General features: G+C 51.0%; 1 protein-coding gene across 5 annotated transcripts; it reads right to left on the minus strand.

Moving 5' to 3' along the window:
* Window positions 1–246: 246 nt before the first annotated feature.
* PLEKHB1 (pleckstrin homology domain containing B1) lies at window positions 247–13712 on the minus strand. Of its 5 annotated transcripts, none has more exons than XM_027580631.1 (8): window positions 13568–13712; window positions 12272–12347; window positions 10981–11133; window positions 10289–10391; window positions 9133–9172; window positions 6439–6543; window positions 2158–2257; window positions 247–1595 (listed from the first exon to the last, which is right to left on the minus strand). In XM_027580631.1, exons 1-8 carry the CDS (start codon window positions 13676–13678, stop codon window positions 1459–1461), a joined length of 825 nt encoding a protein of 274 aa, XP_027436432.1. In that variant the 5' UTR covers window positions 13679–13712; the 3' UTR covers window positions 247–1458. The 5 variants fall into 5 exon arrangements, with proteins under 5 accessions (XP_027436432.1, XP_027436437.1, XP_027436433.1 ...); XM_027580636.1 differs by having other exon boundaries at window positions 13578–13686; XM_027580632.1 differs by lacking the exon at window positions 13568–13712 and adding an exon at window positions 12611–12683.
* Between the last annotated feature and the right edge of the window lie 5329 nt (window positions 13713–19041).

Raw genomic sequence — 19041 nt, forward strand, 5'->3', positions numbered from 1 at the left:
GATGGACACCTTCAACCCATCACCTTATGGGTGGGAAAAGCAAGACCCAGAAAGGTTAAGTGAGTTGCCTCCAAATTGCTCAGTTAACATGCTGTCACCAGTTCTACTTGCCCTCAGAATCCACACACTCTTCCCACTACACCAAAGAAGACACTAGTAGGTGCTGAGTCACTGAGATGTCCCAGGGAAATAAGGCCCATGGGGCAGGGGTGGGGGTGGGGTGGACAAAAAAGCCAGAGCCAGGGCTAGAGCCAATTACATCTTTATTAGTCTCTGCAGCAGGGCCACCGGAGCCCCTGCCTACAAGGGAACTTTAGCAGGCTACTCTGGCTACTGGGTAGGAATGTTAGCATTTCTATTAGGACAGGATGGGAAAAGAAATTGGAAGGGAGCCAAACGGAGAGACTGCTGGGCCACCCGACAGGGAGGCACATGTGGGGCTTCCCAGTGGATCAGGCCCGAGAGGTGAACACTGCCATCTCCCCCAGAGTGAAGGAAGAGACAAAGCCCAAGATGGTGACAGCCATAGTTATGGACAGAGGTCCAAGTTCCTGGGAACCAGGAATGCATTTCCTGATGGAGGCACCATCCTAGGGCTGGAGGTCTCAAACAGAACTCATCTGTCCCCCAGCAAGGGGACCCCAGGTTCAGCTCAGTTGCTGCCCCAGGCACCCTAACATGGGGAGCAGATGTTTTCTGAGCACTGAACGAACAGGGGACCCAGGAAGGTGGTAGTGGAAAGGATGGGGCTAACTTCAGAGAGTGTTTTGGATTTGAGCATGTGTCAGTATTAACAAAACAGGCAATATATTCATTATAGGCACATTCATGAAACTTCCTTCCAAAAAGCTCACATCTCGCCTTTACCCGGCAAGCTCTTTAGCCTGGAGCTAAAGAGCTGATCAGATGATCATGATCTGATCCCAGTCCTCACCCCAGCCTAAATGAACTCTTAATTCCTTGGACATGCCATGATATTCACTGCTCTGCACTCTTGCCAACAACCCTACTCCTAGCCTACCTTCTGCTCTTTACCCTCATGTGTCAAAGGACGGATAACTCTGCTTTGTCAAGTGTTTGTTTACTTCCGTTTTTCCCACCAACCCTGGAGCAGCTGGAGGAAAGAACCTGACTCCTGTGTCTCCAGCACAGGGGAACTTTAAGTCACATTGAGCTGTGTTTTCTGTGTCCTGGTATATTTGGGGGGAAACGTGTCCATATATAACAAAATTCTGGGGTGTCTGGTAGTAGATATGAGGATTTTGACTATGTTTGTGCCTGGGATGATAGCTTCTTCCAGTATAGAGGGTGGGGGAGTGGGATGGATGATCCAAGTCCAGAAGCGGCTAATGGAGAAGGAGCCAAAGTATGGCAGGGCTTAGATAGTGGAGGGCTGGGTCAAGTAAGAGCAGGGGTCTGTTGGTCTATGCACAGGGTCCACGCTCCGAGTCCCAGGGCTCAGAACCAGCAGGGCGACCACATGAGCGAGCCCAGTGCTGCACCTGTGGCAGCCCCGGCAAGCATGCCCATAGCCAGTGGAGCGCCAGCACTGTAGCAGGGATCCTCCCGCACTACCACGTGTGTCACGCCGGGGCCTGTGGAGAGAGCCGTGAGGGCTGGGGACTTGAGAACAGAGAGATCTTCGTCCCTCTCCTCCCCTAGACTCATGCCCAACCCAGGACAAGGGGCTGAGCCCACTCTCCTACATCTCAGTTGGAGAAACTGAGGCCTTGATGCGGGAAGGACTTGCGCTCTCTCCCCAGGGCTTACAAGCTTTAATCTGCTATGGACGTTCTGGGGCTGTGCATCTAGGGTGCAACAGCGCGGAAACTCCAGGATCTCTAAGAACCTCCAGGCCACACCAGAGGATGGGCGTTCCCAACCGCCAGCCCTTGGGGCGGGAGGAGGTGGCCGTTCCCGCATCTAGCCACCAGGAGTCGCCACCAGCTCAGAAACGGGTCTTGCAGGACAGCCAGTGAAAAGGGGCCGCCCTTGAGAGGAGAGGTCAGCTCTATAGAGCGTGGAGGGCCGCTGGTCTAAGAGTCTCCGGATGGGGAGGGCTCAGTGGAGGGTCCCGCCTGGGAAAATCCGTGGTCACTACAAGAGTGGGGCCTGGCGCCGTACAGGGGCAGGGGGCGGACCAGGCGGGAGACTTACCTGCATAGGGCGGTCCGTAGTAGCTGCGGATATATGTGGCTTCGTGCGCGTTGGGGGGTACCACCTCATAGTAGTCCTGGTACGGGCTGTAGACACGCACCTGGGGAGCTCCACTGGGTTAGCTGACCGGGAACTCTCTGGCCCAGGTTTGGTCTCCTACCCAACACACCCGGCTTAGGTCCTTCTGGGCCCACCAAACCACTTCCCCAAGTTTTGAAATGGTTCCCTAGGAACCAGCAAGCTCCTGGAAAAAGGCCCTGCCTCCCCACATGGTCCATGGTCCTTGTCCTCTAAAACCTTAGCCCCTACATCCAGAGCTCCCAGTGATCCCATTTTCCTGCCCTGGCCTCCTAGCTAGGACTCCCCTGACCAAAAATTCTCCATGGCTCCCAACTTCCCTACACAGTCTATTATTTGCTGGCCACTCCAACGGTCCCATTTGGAGAAATCCAATGGATTTCTCTATTCTCCTAGTCATGGGGTGGGGCACCTGGCCAAGCCCCAGGCCCAGAAGTAAAAGCAGGTTGGGGAGGAAGGAAAGGAAAGGAAGGGTAGGGAGGGAAAGTAAAGTATTATCGAGCATCCATCATGTACCAGGTCCTGAGGGAAGTGACCATAATGTGTTACTTCCTCTAGTCATTACTGCAGACATTATCGTCACATTACCACAGAGCTGGGGACGGGGGCTCCGAGAAGAATGGTCATTGCTGTCTCTGGGAGGGAGGCATGCAGTCTCTCCATTAGAATTTTATCAACCCCTCAAAGCCTAACTCAAAAGTCACCCACTCCAGGAAGCCCTTCTGGTTTCAGAAAGAATCCTTTCTTCCTGAGTTCTCTATGGACTCTGCTTGGGCCTTCTGTTCCTATCTTTCTTCCTGGCCTTTCCTGCCTGCACCCCAAATGTGAGCTACTTATAAGCAAGGACTCTGATTAATTTCTGTTACATGCAAGGCCTAATGAATAGCAAGAACCAATAAATATATGCTGAATTAAATGGAAGCTCCTAATCCAAGCCCCTCATTTTATCCACGGGGGAGCAGGCCTGGAGAGGGGGCAGGATCCCCTTCTCTCCTGGCCCCTTCTTCTTAGCCCCCCCCCACTTTATATCTCTAACTGGGTGTCACACGTGAATGGTCCAACTCCCATTAGAAGTCCAGGTGTCTTAAACTCCAATCTCAAAGTGATGTCATCACCCTTCCATCTCCCAAACTCGCTCTTCTATAAATGCTTTTCTCTAAATGCCACCACCATGCACTCAAACCAGGACATCAGGTTGGCACCTCTTGACTTCACACACTTGTCTTCTACATCACATCAGCTACCAGGCAGGTCTCATGATTTTAACTTCTAAATATGCTCTTCTGTCCATCTTTTTGGCTAGTGCCAAGAGAATAAGCCATTGGTTTTGGCAACTTGGAAGTTGTGGGTGACCTTGAAAAAACATTTTTCAGGGGAGTGGTTGAGGTAAGAATCCAGACCATGGAGAGCTGAAGAATGATTGAGAGGTGAAGGATGGAATCAACATGTCATGACATCTCTTTCAAGAAGTTTGGCTGTAGGGGGCACCTGGGTGGCTCAGTCGGTTAAGCATCTGACTTCGGCTCAGGTCATGATCTTGGGGTCCTGGGATTGAGCCCCACATCAGGTTCCCCGCTCAGCAGGGAGTCTGCTCGTCTCTCTCCCTCTGCCCACCCCCACTCGTGCTCTCTCTCTCTCTCAAATGAATAAAATAAAAAAAAAAGTTTGGCTATAAAGGGGAGTTCTCCAAGGACACCTGTGATTTCAAATCTCCATGCCATTTCTCTTTGATGGGGTTGCCTTTCTCCCCATTTTTCATCAAACTACCTAATTTATCTTTCAGACTGAACCCAAGTATCACCCTCCCTGAACCTCAGGTTCTGATGGGGTCCCATCTGGGGCCCTTAGACTCCCCTTATCACAGCACCAATCACTCTATAGTGTCATTGTTCATATCCCTGTGAGTGTGTATCTCTCCCATCAGACTTGAAGACCCCCACCCCATGAAGTGGGGTCTAATCAGGCCTCAATGGAACATGATAGGTGCCTAATGGATTGAATTTATCTCAAGTGAGTCAAATACCAGTGAGTCACCCAGCTCTAAGTCCAACCTCAAGTTAGGGACAATGACCAGTCCCAGGGTAATGCAGGAGGCTCAGACAAGCAATGCTCAGTCTCAAGTGACTTCCCTCACTGTGCTCTCCCCTAAAGGTGATCCAATCAGGCTTTCTGGTGGAGGGTGGCCAGGAACTGAGCTCCATGCCTAGAAGGGCCTAGAGAGAGCCAAGCACTCAGATCCCCACTTTTATTTGTAGAGAACTTGAGGTCTAGAGCCTGCACCTGCCCAGCAGCTGCACAGTGAGCCAGTGGCCCTGTCAGGCCTGAGAGAGAGTGGAAAATACAACCTCATACCCCTTGTGGCACCTGTTTCTACCCTCTGGTCTGGGAGGCCCAGAGGTAAACTCATGTGGGTCACCTGGCAACAGGGCAGGGGATCCTCCAGCGACCTCATGGATAGAACCTAAGGGCTTGATTTCGGGTCCTCTTCCTCTCTGTAAGCCCAGCCTCTTTTGCAAGCACAGGGTCACCCAATCAGGAGGTCACATACAAATAGATCCCTTCCCTCAGAAAAGCTGTTGTTACTTGGCTTACAGCTTTTTAAATCCTATTTTTAGGCATCTCCACTTTAAACAAACTTATATCCTCATTTGGGCAAGGGGGAGGTCTCAGAATGCTGGGAGAGAAGTCCTAGTCCTGCCACTGATGAATCAAGTGACCTGGTCAAGTTATATCACCTCTCAGAACCTCAGTTTTCACATCTGCAAATGGGAACAGTCCTTCCTACAATGCGCATTCTAAGGCACAATGAGAATCCAGCTGAGCCACGTCTATGCAACTGGACCTAGGTGGGCCTGGCACTTCTGGGTTCAGTGGTTCTGCACATCAGAATTACCTGAATAAGTTTTTGTGGGTTTTTTTTTTTTTTTTTTTGGTATTTTTCAAAATTTCATTCCCCTATTTGACAGAGAGAGACACAGCAAGAGAGGGAACACAAGCAGGGGGAGCGGGAGAGGGAGAAGCAGGCTCTCTGCTGAGCAGGGAGCCGATGCGGGACTCGATCCCAGGACCCTGGGATCATGACCTGAGCCGAAGGCAGACGCTCAACGACTGAGCCACCCAGGTGCCCCTGAATAAGTTTTTTTTTTTTAACCACAGATTTCCAAGGCCACACTCCAGACCTACAGAATTACAGCATCCAGAGGTAGGATCTGAATGTTTGGATTTTGTTTTTTTTAAGTCCTGAAGTGATTCAAAGGCAGAACCACATTGAACACCACGGTGCCAGAGAAGGAGTTCCGAGTTGGCTGTAAGAGGACAGGCATTCTGAGACAAGCCTGCCCTGCACCTACTCCATACCCTGCTGATTACTGGGGACAGAGAGAGGATTCATCCCCCCACTTCTGCTTCCCAGAGATTCTGAGGTGGGGAAGGGAGACAGTTATAGACTAAATTATGACACATGGTAGTGATGCCATTAACAGAGTTTTCACTCCTCCTTCCTCCCTTTAGTCATTCACTCAACCGCCCATTTGGTGAACAAACACTGCCTGAGACCCACTTGTGCCCTAGCTCGATGCACCAGGAATAAGGGATCAAAACAGACTGTCCTTATCACTGAGCACTCATTGAGCACCTGCTGTATACCCAGCACTGTGCTAGGCACCTTAGGGGCAGAGCTGATCAGACCTGGTCGTTACCTTGAAGGAAGTCCCAGGTCTCCTGGGAGAATAGAGACCGAAATAAAGGGACTTGAGACCAGGCTAATAAGACAATACTAAGCATTAGTGCAGCAGGCTGGGAGTGGAGGTCTGGGAAGTCCTCCCTGAGGAGGGGGCAGCCTTTGAAGTGGCTCTTAGGGGCTAAGCATCAGTTTGTCAGGTGAATAAGGAAACTAAGAGTTTTCGCAACAGAGAGAATGGCACGTGCAAAGCCTGGGAAGAGGGAAGAGGGAAGAGGTCTGGTGCAGCTGGAAACAGAGCAAACAGCAGAGCACCGGGAGCGCAGGGGAGGAGGGGGATGTGGCAGATGAGACTGGCCCAGGCCAGATCCTGAGGGCCTTGGAAATGGGGCTGTGGGTGGTGTCCTGTGGGTGACAGGGAGCCATGGAATGTTTGTGAGCAGGGAAGGGATGTGACTGGGCCCAGTTTTGGAGGCACAGCCTCGAGGCCAGAACGGAGGCAGGGAGGGCTGAGCCCCACTTACCCAGATCCGCCTTTCAACCTTACAGGGGCTCCACGAGCGGGTCACACACCTGACCTTGGGGCAAACTTGGCGGCTCCTGGGAGGGACGGTGGCTCCAGCTGGGGCCTGCTCAAGCCACAGAAACCCAAGAAGGGGGAGGGAGGGAGGGAGGTGTCAGAGGCCCTCTATATCTAGAGAAACTCAGAGCTTTTGACAGGCCCTCCCAGAGCCCTCTGCCAGCTGGGCATGGGAAAGAGTTGTCCGCCTCCTCAGCCCGTGGTAATGGAGGGAGGCTCAGAGGGGGCAGTGACTTTGCCGAAGTCACACGGAGAAGGATCAGTAGTGTCTCTCCAGAATTAGCCCACCTTCACCTCTTTTAGGCTGCTGAGGCTCCCAGTCTCCAGGGAGGACAGAACAATTCTGATCTGCCCTCCCACCCACCTGCCCCCTTCACTGGCCTCCCAGCCTTGCCCCTGGCTGTGTCCCTGGCCCCGTGTTCCCTGGAACGGCCTCCATCCAGAAGGGGGTATAAATCTGCAGGACACGGAGGGACAAAGTGCAGGTCACTCCTACACAGGCACGGGACGGAGAGAAGCCACACACAGGCATGAACACTCAGAGCCAGGCAGACCCTGGTACAGAGACAGAAGCACAAACACATTCCACTCGAGCAAGCCTGGGGCCAAAGGGGTGGTGTGAAGGGAGGGTAGTGGGAGGTGCAGAGAGCATCAGAGCAGGGAGCTGTGGTAAGCAGAGTAGCGGGAAGGTGCGCAGGCAGAGAAGGGACACGGTAGCTTCATAGAGTCACAGAGCACAGAACGGTCAGCCCTCACCTCCTTCCGCCTCTTTTGGGTGGGACTGATTTGCCCTGCGGGGGGACGATCTGGAGCTCAGAGCCAAGTTAGCCAACCCTGCTGACTGCTGCCCCAGCCTCCTCACTCCCAGATTCTAATCCAACCTCCACCCAGAAGCCTGAGTTGGCTCCCCAAAGTCTGTCCACAATCCTTCCTGCTTAATGCCCTTTATTGCTCCCCAGAGGTCATCTCTCCCATTTCTTTCCCTCCATGTATTATCATCAAGCCAGGCCAGACTCTGGGCCCTTACACACGCACACGCACACGCACACGCACACGCACATCTCACTTCTCCACCTTCTGCTCATGCAGTTCTTTCTGCAGATAACGCCCTTCCCTCCCAATCTCACTGGCCTCAGTTCCAGTACAGGTTCTTCCACTGACTTAAGACTATGAGGCTTTGGATAAGTCACTTCCTCTCTGAACATCAGCTTCCCTATCTGTAAAATGGGACTAAAAGTACCAACCCTACCAAGGCTATGGGAAGATTAAATGATATAAGCAATGGAAGGTACTGAGCACGATGCCCAGCCCTCAGCAGGTGCATGCCCAAGAAGGGTTCTAAATGCAAATCTGGTCTTTTCTGCTGCTTCCCAGCAGACTTTCTCTCTAGATGAGATTGGGCTCCACCATGCCACAGACAGAAGGAGCAAGCACAGAATGTGGAGTAAGGCACAGGGGCCAAGCTGGGCCACCCTCGAGCTGCGGGCTTTGGGCGGCTCCTGTGCGGAAACCCACACTTTCATCAATCACTAAGTTCCATTGACTCTACCTTGTAAATATGTCTTATCCTTTTCAGCTCAGTCCAGACCTCCAGCCAGTCACCAGGGCTCTGTCCCAGCCTTCTAACTGGTCTCCTGGCATCTACTCCTAACTCTCTGTTGTCTATTCCCGACCTACCAGCCAGACTATCTTTTTAAAAAAATACAAATCTGGTCTGATTTGTTCATCTCCTCCCGCTGCTGAAAAGCTTTCAATGACCTCCTGGTATTCTTAGCAGAAACCAACGTCAGTAACACAGCCCATAATGCCTGGCCCTGCCAACCCTCCTCTCCTGTTCTCCCTCCCTAAGCTCCAGCTGCCCCAGCCTTCATTCTGTTCTCGAGCTTGCTAAAGTCATAACCTTTCTCAGGGCCTTTGCTCATGCAGTTCCTCTGCCTGGAAAGCTGTTCCCTTCACCCCATCCCACCCCTTTCACCCAGTCGATTTCTGTTTATCCTTCAGGTCTCATCTTTAGCCTTGTCTGAACTCCCACCAGGATCAGGCCACCAAGGTGGTCACACATTGAATGCATACAGCACATCTCTGTCAGAGCAGTTACCACGACCCCCACAGAATCATTCACTGTGATTAGTTGCTTCACACCCGGCTGCCCACTAGGCTGAGTCCAGGAGGGCAGGGCCTACATCTCCTGACTTAGTTCCCCTTTGGTCCCTGCCCTTTGGCACGGTGCCTGGCACATAGTAGGAACTCGGTAAATATTTGTTGTGTGGATGAATGCAGCTCAATCTTATCATCGGCAGAGAAGGAACAATCATCCCTCCTCAAAGGACTGCTGCGAGGAGCCGCGAGGACTACCCGCGTCAAGCCGGGCATACGATAGGTGCTCCATAAAAGGCAGTTCCTTGCCCCCAGCTCACATGCCACCTCCTTCTTTCTCTTTCCTCCAAGCACCAGTTGTCTGTCTTCTGTCCTTTTCCACTCAGGACTCAGCGCATTGGAGTCCACACAAACCTATTCGCTCACATCTAGGGGAAGTAAGAACTCCTGCAGGCGGAGACCGAGTCTGAGTCACCATGATTCCATGGCGGGAAGCGGGGGGGGGGGGGGGGGAGGAGAGAAGGAGAGAATGGGGGCTCACCGGGGTGGAGTTCGCCTCCAGCAGTGCCGTCTTCCACGCTCTGCAAAGTGAACCCACCAACCATGAGGAGGGAGGGGGGAGATTAGACCCCTACATGTAGGCCCCTACTTTCTTCCTCAACCCAGTCTCTTGTAAAGGGTGGAGATCCCCATGACTCCCTTGCGTAGACAAAGGTGGCCCCCCCTCCCACCCCAGTCACACGGACAGAGCCCTCACTTGAGCTGGAGCCTCTTAATTCACTCTTAGCCCCACAGTCTTCCCCTCTTCCAGTTTCCCTGTCTAGACGATAGACAGCTGGGCTTGGGTGGTCTCCTCGGGGCCTTAGATTCTGTCACGCCTGGGCTGGTTCTCTCGCTGCAGCTCACCTCCACACCCCAAACCTACCAACACAGTCCCCCAACACTCTGACCCCAGAGCCCGTGAAGGCCCAGTGGACACTGGACAATCGGGCCTTTGTTGGTTGCCATGGCACCTGGCTGGGGTGGACAAGGCGGCTCTGTGCTTTGTCTGCCCAGAGCTCAGCTTCCCCCACTCCCACACACCCCGTCTCTTTCACTCTCTACAGTGCAAAGGCTGACTGACTCTCGGCCAGAGGGTAGGAAGGGAAAGAATGTGAGGAAGCAGGCACACCCAGTCTCACAGTGTGGATCTGCATCTGACATTGGGTGTCCCCGCAACATAGTGGGCTGACATTGGGTGTCCCCAACATAGTGGGCTGCCTCTGTTTGGCGGGTCAGGGCCTGTGCCTCAGATTGAAGGCCACCCGCCAAGGCATCTTCTCAGAACATAGTGGGAAGGAGGGTCCTTTATGGATGTCACAGAGCTGTCTCTTCCTTTGTATCACCCCCAAGTGAGGGCTTATCTCCGAGCCGGCTAAATACAAGACTCTGTATGATCAGGGACCACACACCTGAGGCAGGTATGCACACTCCTCCCTCAACAGTCCCAAGTTCCATCACATTCTGTGTGAGGACTTTCCTGGGTACCCTACCAATCACCATCAGCCATTCAAATCCACTCCGCCCAGCCTCCACCCTGATGACTAATCTTTGTCTACCCCCCCTTCCTACCCTTTGGGAATCAGAAGGCCCAGCAAAGAGGAGGCATCTGGTTACATTCCCCAAGATTCCACCCTATCCTCTCCTGGAGGACTCACATGGCATCATCCTTGGTCTCTGCACACAAGTGCAGGCGGGAGCCCTCCCGTAGGTTCACGGTCAGCAGGCCATCTCGGCTCCGGCCCTCTGGGGGCTGCACATCTAAAGGCAAACACACATATATGGGCTTTTCACGAAGCACAGGCCCAGGTCTCCCAATAAACCAGAAACAAGAATAGGAACCGACCTCTGGGTCCTGTTTCTTGGCCATTGCCAACCTCCTCTGATCCCACACAATTTCTTTGGGGATTCTGCTTTACTCTTTAGAGCCTTCCAACCTTTCCACATTGCCCATTGCCCTAGTTAGAGACATCTATCAATTACCGTGTTATAATTGTGGCCTGAGTCTTGGCTGAGGAGATTTGCTGTGTGACTCTGGGCCAGTTACTGAACTTCTCTAATCCTCCTTATTTCTTTTCATCTTTAACCAGTTCCTGGCAGCTGGAGGGCAGGAACTATGTTGGACTCACCTCTGTGATCCCAGCATAGGACCCGCACCCAGCACAGGGTAGGAACTCAATAAGGAACTCATTTTTTAATTCACACCCACATGAGCTGGAGTTGATAGAGGCCCAGAAGCAATGTCTGTGGAAGCCCTCTGAAGCTGCAAAGAGCCTAATGCAGGTGTTACCAGACACAGTGGGAGGGCCATGGCCATAGTCGCAATGCCAGAGGGAAAATGGCTTCTCACCGTGGCACTCTTGGCCAATCTTTATGTCGCGGATGTTGAACTGGATGAGCACGCGGTCCTCCTCGTCCTGCGCCGTCTCGTCATGGTAGTAGCCCAGGGTCCCATCCAGCCACAGGGCGAACCAGTTCCGCTTCCAGCGGCGGAGGATGGAGCCTGTGCAATATTCCACCTTTGCTATGGAGGCTGACAGCAGAGCCTGCTGGGGGGGGGGGGGCTGCGGGGAGCCCTAGACAGGCTCCCAGAATCCCCTTATCCCCAACCCCCAGTGTTGTGACCACCCCTTTCTTATCTATCTACCTCCTGAAATGATGGCAGGGCTCTTTCTGTCTTGCTCATCCAGTGCCTCCCATTGGGCCTAACACATAACAGAGACCCCATAACTGTGTTGAATGGTAAATGAATAATCAGATTCCTTCCTTGGGGGCTTCCAAGGCCAAGCCCCAGGTTTCTTCAAGGACAAAGACCTCTCCCTACACTGAACCTCCATCTTATCTCTTATCTCTGACTTGTGTGACAGTCTTTTGTGTAGCTACCAGACTGGGGGGCCCACAGCTCCCTATACTGGACCTGGCACCCAGCAGGACCTGGGCTCGGTGGTTGCTGAACCGAATGAACTGAGTGTGGTCATGGGTCGTTGGGGAGCTCCTAACCCAGGACAGCTCTCATTCAGATCACGATTCTGGCCAGAGGTGGGTCCGGAAGCCTGAGCTCTACCTTCAGACATTTTACAATTGAAAATCTTAACACAAAGGGCAAAGACATAAGGCAGCTTCTTAGGGCTTTACAGATTCCAAAGCACAGAGGTGTTTTCATTTTATTCTAAGCCTTGTTCTGTGGCCAGCCCTGGGCTAGGGTGCTGTGGATATGCAGAGCATCAAACCCGGCCCCTGCTCTTGAGCAGCTCACAGTCTGGGGTCAGTATGGGGTGTGGTAAGACCCATAGGTAAAGGCGGTTCTGTTGTAGGGGGTCAGTGCTATCATGGAGGTATGTATGAAGCGTTGGGAACAGTGTGGGGGGCTCCAACCCAGCTTGGTGCTACAGCAGAGGCTGGAGCGGAGGTTAGGGGAAAAGTCAGAGAAGGCTCGTCACAGAAGGGGACATTTACCAGGCAGTCAGGAACAGGGAGGGCATTCCAAGCAGGAGCAGGAGTTTGGACAAAGGAGGAGAGGGGGAATGAGGGTCTTGTTTCTTGGGAGAGTGGTTCACTGGGGCACATCCGACAAGCCACTTCCCTCCCCCCGTCCCTGGACAAGGTACAGACAGACAAGGATTTGGCCCAGGGTCACTCACTCTGTCTCCACAGCCAGCCGCCCCTCACCAGGGCCATTTCTTCAAAAGGACTTTCCAGGATGGGGTCAGGCGGAACCTGTGAGAAGAGCCACAGGACACACAGGCCTCATCAGCAGCTCCCGGAGAGAAGCCCCAGCCCTGTCCTCGCTGGTCCTCCCTGGGGGAGCCACCGAGGAAACGTTTACAGGAGTGTTCACAAACAAACAAGGGCAAGCCTGCTTGTCTCCTTCTCCTTCTCTGCTCCAGCAGGATAATGGGAGCACTGTTCTTGTGGGGTTAGCAGGGCAGCCACCCATTGTGCGGAGGGTGGGAGTGGGGGTCGGGAGCCTGGATTCCAACCTCAGCTCTATAACCTTGACCTTGTCCCTTCTGCCCGGCTTCCATTTCTAGATCTGTGAAAGTGTGTCTATCAGGCAGGTAGAGGCTGGGGTGAGGAATGCTTACAGTGTTGGAAACCCTGGAATTTCGAAATGCTGACAGCACAGAATATTAAAACCATGGCAATGAATGAGGGACTTTCATGATAAGAAAAGCCTCCCTCCCATTTGCACGTCTCCTGAAGCATTTACAAAGTATGTAAAATGATAGCTCAAAAGCAGCTCTGATTGCCTGAGCATTATGTGCCAGGCACGCTTCTCAGTGTTGGCATCTCTTATCTTGGTGAAGCCTCACAAAAATCCTTGTTATTACCAGAAAACGAGAAGTTCAATCACTCATGCAGATCCCCCTGATTAGTAAGCAGGGGAGGCAGCCCTCACACCCAGCAGTCCCAGTTTCTAACCATTACACCAGTAGGAGCTTTAAAAACTCTCGATCCCCAGGTCATATGCCATACCAATGAGACCAGAAGGTCTGGGGCTGGGAGGCGAGCACTGGTAGTCTCTAAAGATCCCAGGTGATTCTAACGTGCAGCAAAGTTCGGAAATCGCTGCACATACTATGCTACTTCACCTTGTCCCCACTGTAACTCCATTTGATGGGTAGAATCTTTCCTCCTATTTTTCAGATGGACAAACTGAGGGACAGCAAATGACTTGTCCATGTATGTGAAGGAGCTTGGACTGGAATCCAGGTTCCCTCTGTTCCTGAGGGCGACTTACTTGCGAGCAGGTGCCTCTGCCCCGCCCCCACCTGCTCACACCTGTTGCTGCGAAGCAATGGCTGGCACACCTGAGTGGAAGGCCCGACTTTGTCCCTTCTTCTCCTGCGGCTCCCTCCCTTCTCCAAGCCCTAACACTGGCCAGACTAGAGGGTCAGTTGCAAACTCCCTCTCCAGCCTCCCCTGGATGCACCCACCTGTCCACACCTCTTGCGGAGGCTGCTGCCAAAACGGCCGCTACTTGCTGCGGCGGCTACTCCCCAAGCTGCTGCGCCTGCGCTTTGTGTGCCCCAGAACGCCTGGGGCATTTCAACCCCCAGGCTGCGCCCTGGGCCAGTCTACCCCTGGGCCCCGCCCTTTGGCCCCGCCCCACCTCCAGGGAGGGGATGGGCGGGGAGAGATGCGCGCCCACAAGGCTGCTGGGACTTGTAGTCTGCAGCCCTAGAGCTGAGCTCTACAAGGCCTCTCCTGGGTGGTAAACCTGAGCGGACCGGGAGCACAGGTGAGAAGCTACACCTGTAATTTTATTTTGCTAAACATTTGTGCACTCATTTATTATGAAATACATTTCCTAGGAATCATTAACTCACTCTCTAAAAAAAGTAAGGTTACAAGGAGGAGCCAGGCTCCTAGTTTTGTCATGTTTTCTCAATACTCAGTTTGTGCCTAGCACTGTACTGGGTGCTAGTGGAGGGCACAAAGGAGCATCCGACAAGGCCTTTCCTCCTTCCTTCCCCAGCTTCCAGTCTGGTGGGGGAGACTAAATGTAAACACAATTAGAGCGCAGCGTATGATTTAACAACGGGAGAGAAGAGTCTCACTTTGCCCAAGAGGTTCAGGAAGGCCGCCCAAGGAAGCTAAAAAGGGTTCTTGTGGGTTGAGTAGGAGTTTCCCAGGGAAGAGCTAAGAGAATCATATGAGCACTGATTAGGAAGTTCAGAGTGTGCCCAGTATTTCAGTGTGTTTGGAAAATAGAGTGCGGGGTGGGTGGGGGGAGGGCATGGGGAGTGGCAGGGGATGAAGCTGCAGGGTTTGCAAGGACATAACATGAAACCTCGGATGACAGGCTCAAGACTTGCTTGGTTCTTATGACATAGTGGCTGGAGCTTGGGGAGTAGGGGTTTCAAGAGTTAGGTGGTCTGATTTATGGGTTGAAAAGATCTCTTTAGGGCATAGTTCAAAATGATTGGAAGAGGCCTGACTGGAAAAAGAAGACCGTTTCTGTATCTACCACCAGGTCTGCCTCTCCAGGATCACTTCCTTGAAGAGCTCAAACCCATAACCACCCCCACCCCCACCCCACCCCCGCTAAGAGCAGACCCAGGATGTCATTCAGAGAACAGGGGCTGTCGGGGGCCTGAAGGGCTCTTGGACACAAACCCTATTTAAGAGGGGCACCCACCCTGCCTTGGGCCCTTCTTCCTGTCCCAGAGACCTGTTCCTTACCGGGGCTGCAGGACTCATGGTTTTTGGCCCGCCAGGGTAGCATTTCCCAGATGGCTCCTGCAGGGAGCATTTCCCTGAGCGCCTTAAGAGATAAGGGGATCAGGAAGATGCTACCAAGTGGGAGCCGGAAGGGGGAGGCAAAGAGGAGGCAAACAGATCCCAGAGAAAATCGTCCTCTCTCCCGGCACTCCCCAACCTTCCCGACTTATATCGGCCGCGGACCCTGTCATTCAGTTCAGTGGATAACAAATCATCCGTGACTCAGAGGTGGTCTTGGCCTGGTATCTTTTTAAGATTCCCGAAGCGGAGGGGCAGGTCTAGTCCTCCTCCCTCGGTCGGAGCGCGTCTAAATCTGCCTTCTCCCGCCTGGCTGGACAGTGCCATCACCCTAGTCCTGGCAGCACAGCCTGGCTCTTTAAGCTTCCCTCTAGCTTCGGAGTTTCGGTAATCCTGACCCTGAGTCACCCTGGCGCTTCGCCTCTTCGTGCAGTGCGTGCCTTGCTGGGGTATTCGCCATGGCCAATCCTATTAGCCGCTGAGCTCACAGTCTCTCTGCAGCCCCAGGCACCAGCTCTCCCAAACCACGCTGTTTCTGACCCTGTGCCTTTCTGTCCCTGGAATGTCCCACCCTTGCCTTCTGGCTGAAATTGGCGCCTCACAGTGCAAGGGAGGAAGGGAGGGAGGAAGAGAGGGAGGAAGGGAGGGAAGACAGAAAGACGGTAAGGAGGGGAAGGAAGAGAAGGAAGGAGAGGAAGAAAGGAAGGAAAGAAGGGAGGCAAGGGAGGTAAAGAGGGGAAGGAGAAGGAGGAAGTGTGGAAGGATGGAAGAAGGAAGGAAGGAAGGAAGGAAGGAAGGAAGGAAGGAAGGAAGGAAGGAAGGAAGGGAGCTGGCCTCAGGAAATCTGGACCTGGATCCTGCCCCTCTCCCCAGCTCTCCCTGCTCCCCTCTGAAGGACTGTTTGGTGTCCATAGAGGAATGGGGGAGCAGTGCAGACAGGTTCTAGATGACATTCTCTGGATTTAGTAACTAGATGAAAAACGGAAGATTCTCCAGCAGCAGTGTGGAATTCAGAGGGAGGACCCCCACCAACCTCCCAAAGAGGGGGTGCTCTGTCAAGGAAAAAGGGAATGGTACATGGTAAACTAAAACCACAGATCCCGTTACAGAATCTAAATGCCACCCCATCTGGCTTGTGTCTCTAAAATATGGGTCCATGACCCTCTTTGAAAAGCTGATAAGAGGTATAGACTCTGCCCAGGGAAAAAATGCACACACATATCACATTTTGCATATAATTCCTGGGAGTTCGTAGACCTTGAAGCCACGACAATTACTGCTGAGTTTGTCTTCTAATTTCCAGAGCTGTGGAGACCATTGGAAAGAGTGTAGGTTGACAGGTGAGAGACTCTGAAAGCATAGCAGGAATCCCAGCTCCCAAAGTCTTGGCTTTGAGAGGTGGTTTGTTTAATCAACTAAAATATATTGAGACCAACAAGCGAACAAGTAACTTTTAGGTTTCTCCTGTAACTAGTGCATAGAACCATTGGCAGAGGAAAAAAAAAAGCATTTTGCTATTTCAAATGTCTCTAGTGGATGAACAGCTCATATAATATATTGTTTAGAGAATAGTGGACTGGCTCATCAAATTAAAATTTGCTACTTACATTTTCTAGAGTATAACATAATGAGAATAACATGCTATCTCTAGTTTAAAGTTCTGAAATTTATATTAAGGTGCAATTTGAGCAAAAGTAAAAACCAGTTTTGTAAAAGGTTTTTTAATAATCATTTAGTGACATACATACCATAAAATTCAGTATTTGTTTTTAATTTTTTTTAAGATTTTATTTATTTATTTGACACAGAGATACACAGAGAGAGAGGGAACACAGGCAGGGCGAGTGGGAGAGGGAGAAGCAGGCTTCCCGCTGAGCAGGAAGACTGATGTGGGGCTCCATATCAGGACCCTGGGATCATGACCTGAGCCGAAGGCAGATGCTTAATGCCTGAGCCACTCAGGCACCCCATTTTATTTTATTTTTAAATATTTGTTTATTTGTTTGAAAGAGAATGAGCCAGAGGGGCAGAGGGAGAGGGAGAGAGAAACTCAAGCTGACTCAGGGCTGAGTGGGAGCCAATGCAAAACCTGATCCCACGACCCTGAGATCATGACCTGAGCCGAAACCAAGAGTCGAATGCTTAACGGACTGCACCACCCAGGCACTCCTCAGTCTTTTAAAGTGTACAATTCAGCGTTCTAATATATTCAGAGTTGTGCAACCATTACCACTATCTAATTTCAGGACATTTTCATCACCCCAAAGAGAAACTCTACACCATTTAGCAGTCACTCTCAAACCCTTTTCCCCCCAACTTCTCGCAACAACCACTATCTACCTGGTCTCTATGGATTTGCCTATTCTGGACATTTCATATAAACGGAGTCATGCAATATGTGGCCTTTTGTAATGGGCTTCTTTCACTTAACATGATGTTTTCAAGGTTCACCCATGTTACAGCATGAATCAGTACTTCATTCCCTTTCATTGACAACTAATATTCCATTGTATGGATATACCATATTTTATTTATCCATCAGTTGATGGACATTTGGGTAGTTTCCACTTTTTAGCTATTATAAATAATGCTGCTAAGAACATTGTGAGAATTTTTGTGTGGATATATGTTTTTATTTCTCTTGGGTGTGATATTGCTGGGTCATATGGTAACTCTATGATTAACATTTTGTGGAACTGTCAAACTATTTTCCAAAGTGGCTCCACCATTTTATAATCCCATCAGCAGCCTGTGAGAGTTCCAATTTTTCTGCATCCTCACCAATGTTGTTACTGTCCATCTTTTTGATTATAGCTGTCCTAAGTAGGTGAAAAGTGTTATCTTGTGGTTTTGACGTGCATTTCCTTAATGGCCAATGATGTTGAGGATCTTTTCATGTGCTTATTAGCCATTTGTACATCTTCTTTAAAGACACGTTGATTCTAACTTTTTGTCCACTTTTAATTGGATTATTTGTTTTTTATTGTTGGGTTGTAAAAAGTTGTTTAAACTTAAAAAATTGTAGATAATTCAAAAATAATTTTGAAGAAAAACTAAGTGAGATGGTCTAAGGTCCTTCGTGTTTCAGGAGTTTGAGTAGAAGGGTTATGCAGAGGCTCAATGAGCCCAGAAGGTGGGATGGGAGTGTCCAGAGAAAAACCCAGCCCTTGAGTGAGGATAAGGAGCACAACAACTTCTTGGTGGAAAGCCACCTGGGGAGGAGGGGGGGAGGTTCATCCAGTCTTCGTGGAACAGAGGGGTTAGTTTTATGTGTCGACCTGGCTAGGCTATAGTACCCAGTTATTCAATCAAACACTAATCTAGGTGTTGCTGTGAGGTGTTTTGTGGATGTGGTTAACCTCTATAATCAGTTGACTTTAAGTAAAGGAGATTATCCTCAATGATCATCCAATTAATTGAAGGGCCTTAAGAGAAACACCTAGGTTTTCCTGAGGAAGAAGACTGCATTTATAGTCAGTCTATGGATTATAGTTTCAGCCCCTGCCTGAGAGTTTTCAGCCTGCATGCCTGCCTTACACATTTCAGACTTGCCAGCACTCAAAGTCATAGAAGCCAATTCCTTGAGATAACTCTTTATATATGTATGCATAGGTAGCCTACTGGTTGTGTTTCTCTGCAGAACTCTCTCTGATACAGGGAGGAAGTACATGTCTTCTTGTCCTGAACTTCCCATTTGAATCTATTGGAAACACCAGATTTGTCTGACAGGAGGGGCACTGAGACCCTCCCATCTCAGAAGACACAGCACCCCACGCCCAGAGCAACTGCTCCCTGAAAACTGCTCCATCTGGATCATCATCTAGAAGCTCAAGTTCAATTACTGCTTCCACTGTTCTTTGTCTCATGCTTGCAATCTCTTGTCTTGAGATAAAAAGTTTCTTTCAGCCTCCTGTGCTCTTGTCCAATGATCATGACCTTTTAGCTCAAGGGAAGTAATTGGGTTTTGAGAAGGATAAATGATGCTTTCCAGCTTTTCTTCAAGGTCTTTGACTTGCACTCTGAAGGTCTTCAGCTCATCATTTGCATGCTCATCTTGTCGTTTGCTTCAGGACTTTCCTCCTCTTGCTCCAAATAATGTTCTTCCTGGACTGATAATTTCTCAAGAGACTCCATTTCTTTCTCTTGACAGGTTCAGTCACTTCATTTC

Source organism: Zalophus californianus, chromosome 11, assembly GCF_009762305.2.
Source record: "Zalophus californianus isolate mZalCal1 chromosome 11, mZalCal1.pri.v2, whole genome shotgun sequence".
Taxonomy (NCBI): Eukaryota; Metazoa; Chordata; class Mammalia; order Carnivora; family Otariidae; genus Zalophus; species Zalophus californianus.

Coding starts and splice junctions, on each gene's coding strand:
- PLEKHB1 (XM_027580631.1), bottom strand. CDS start 13,678: ATGCCCCAGGCGTTCTGGGGCACACAAAGCGCAGGCGCAGCAGCTTGG. Junction 12,348..13,567: donor TCCGCAAGAGGTGTGGACAG/GTGGGTGCATCC, acceptor CTCTTCTCACAG/GTTCCGCCTGACCCCATCCT. Junction 6,544..9,132: donor TGGAGGCGAACTCCACCCCG/GTGAGCCCCCAT, acceptor TGGCTTGAGCAG/GCCCCAGCTGGAGCCACCGT.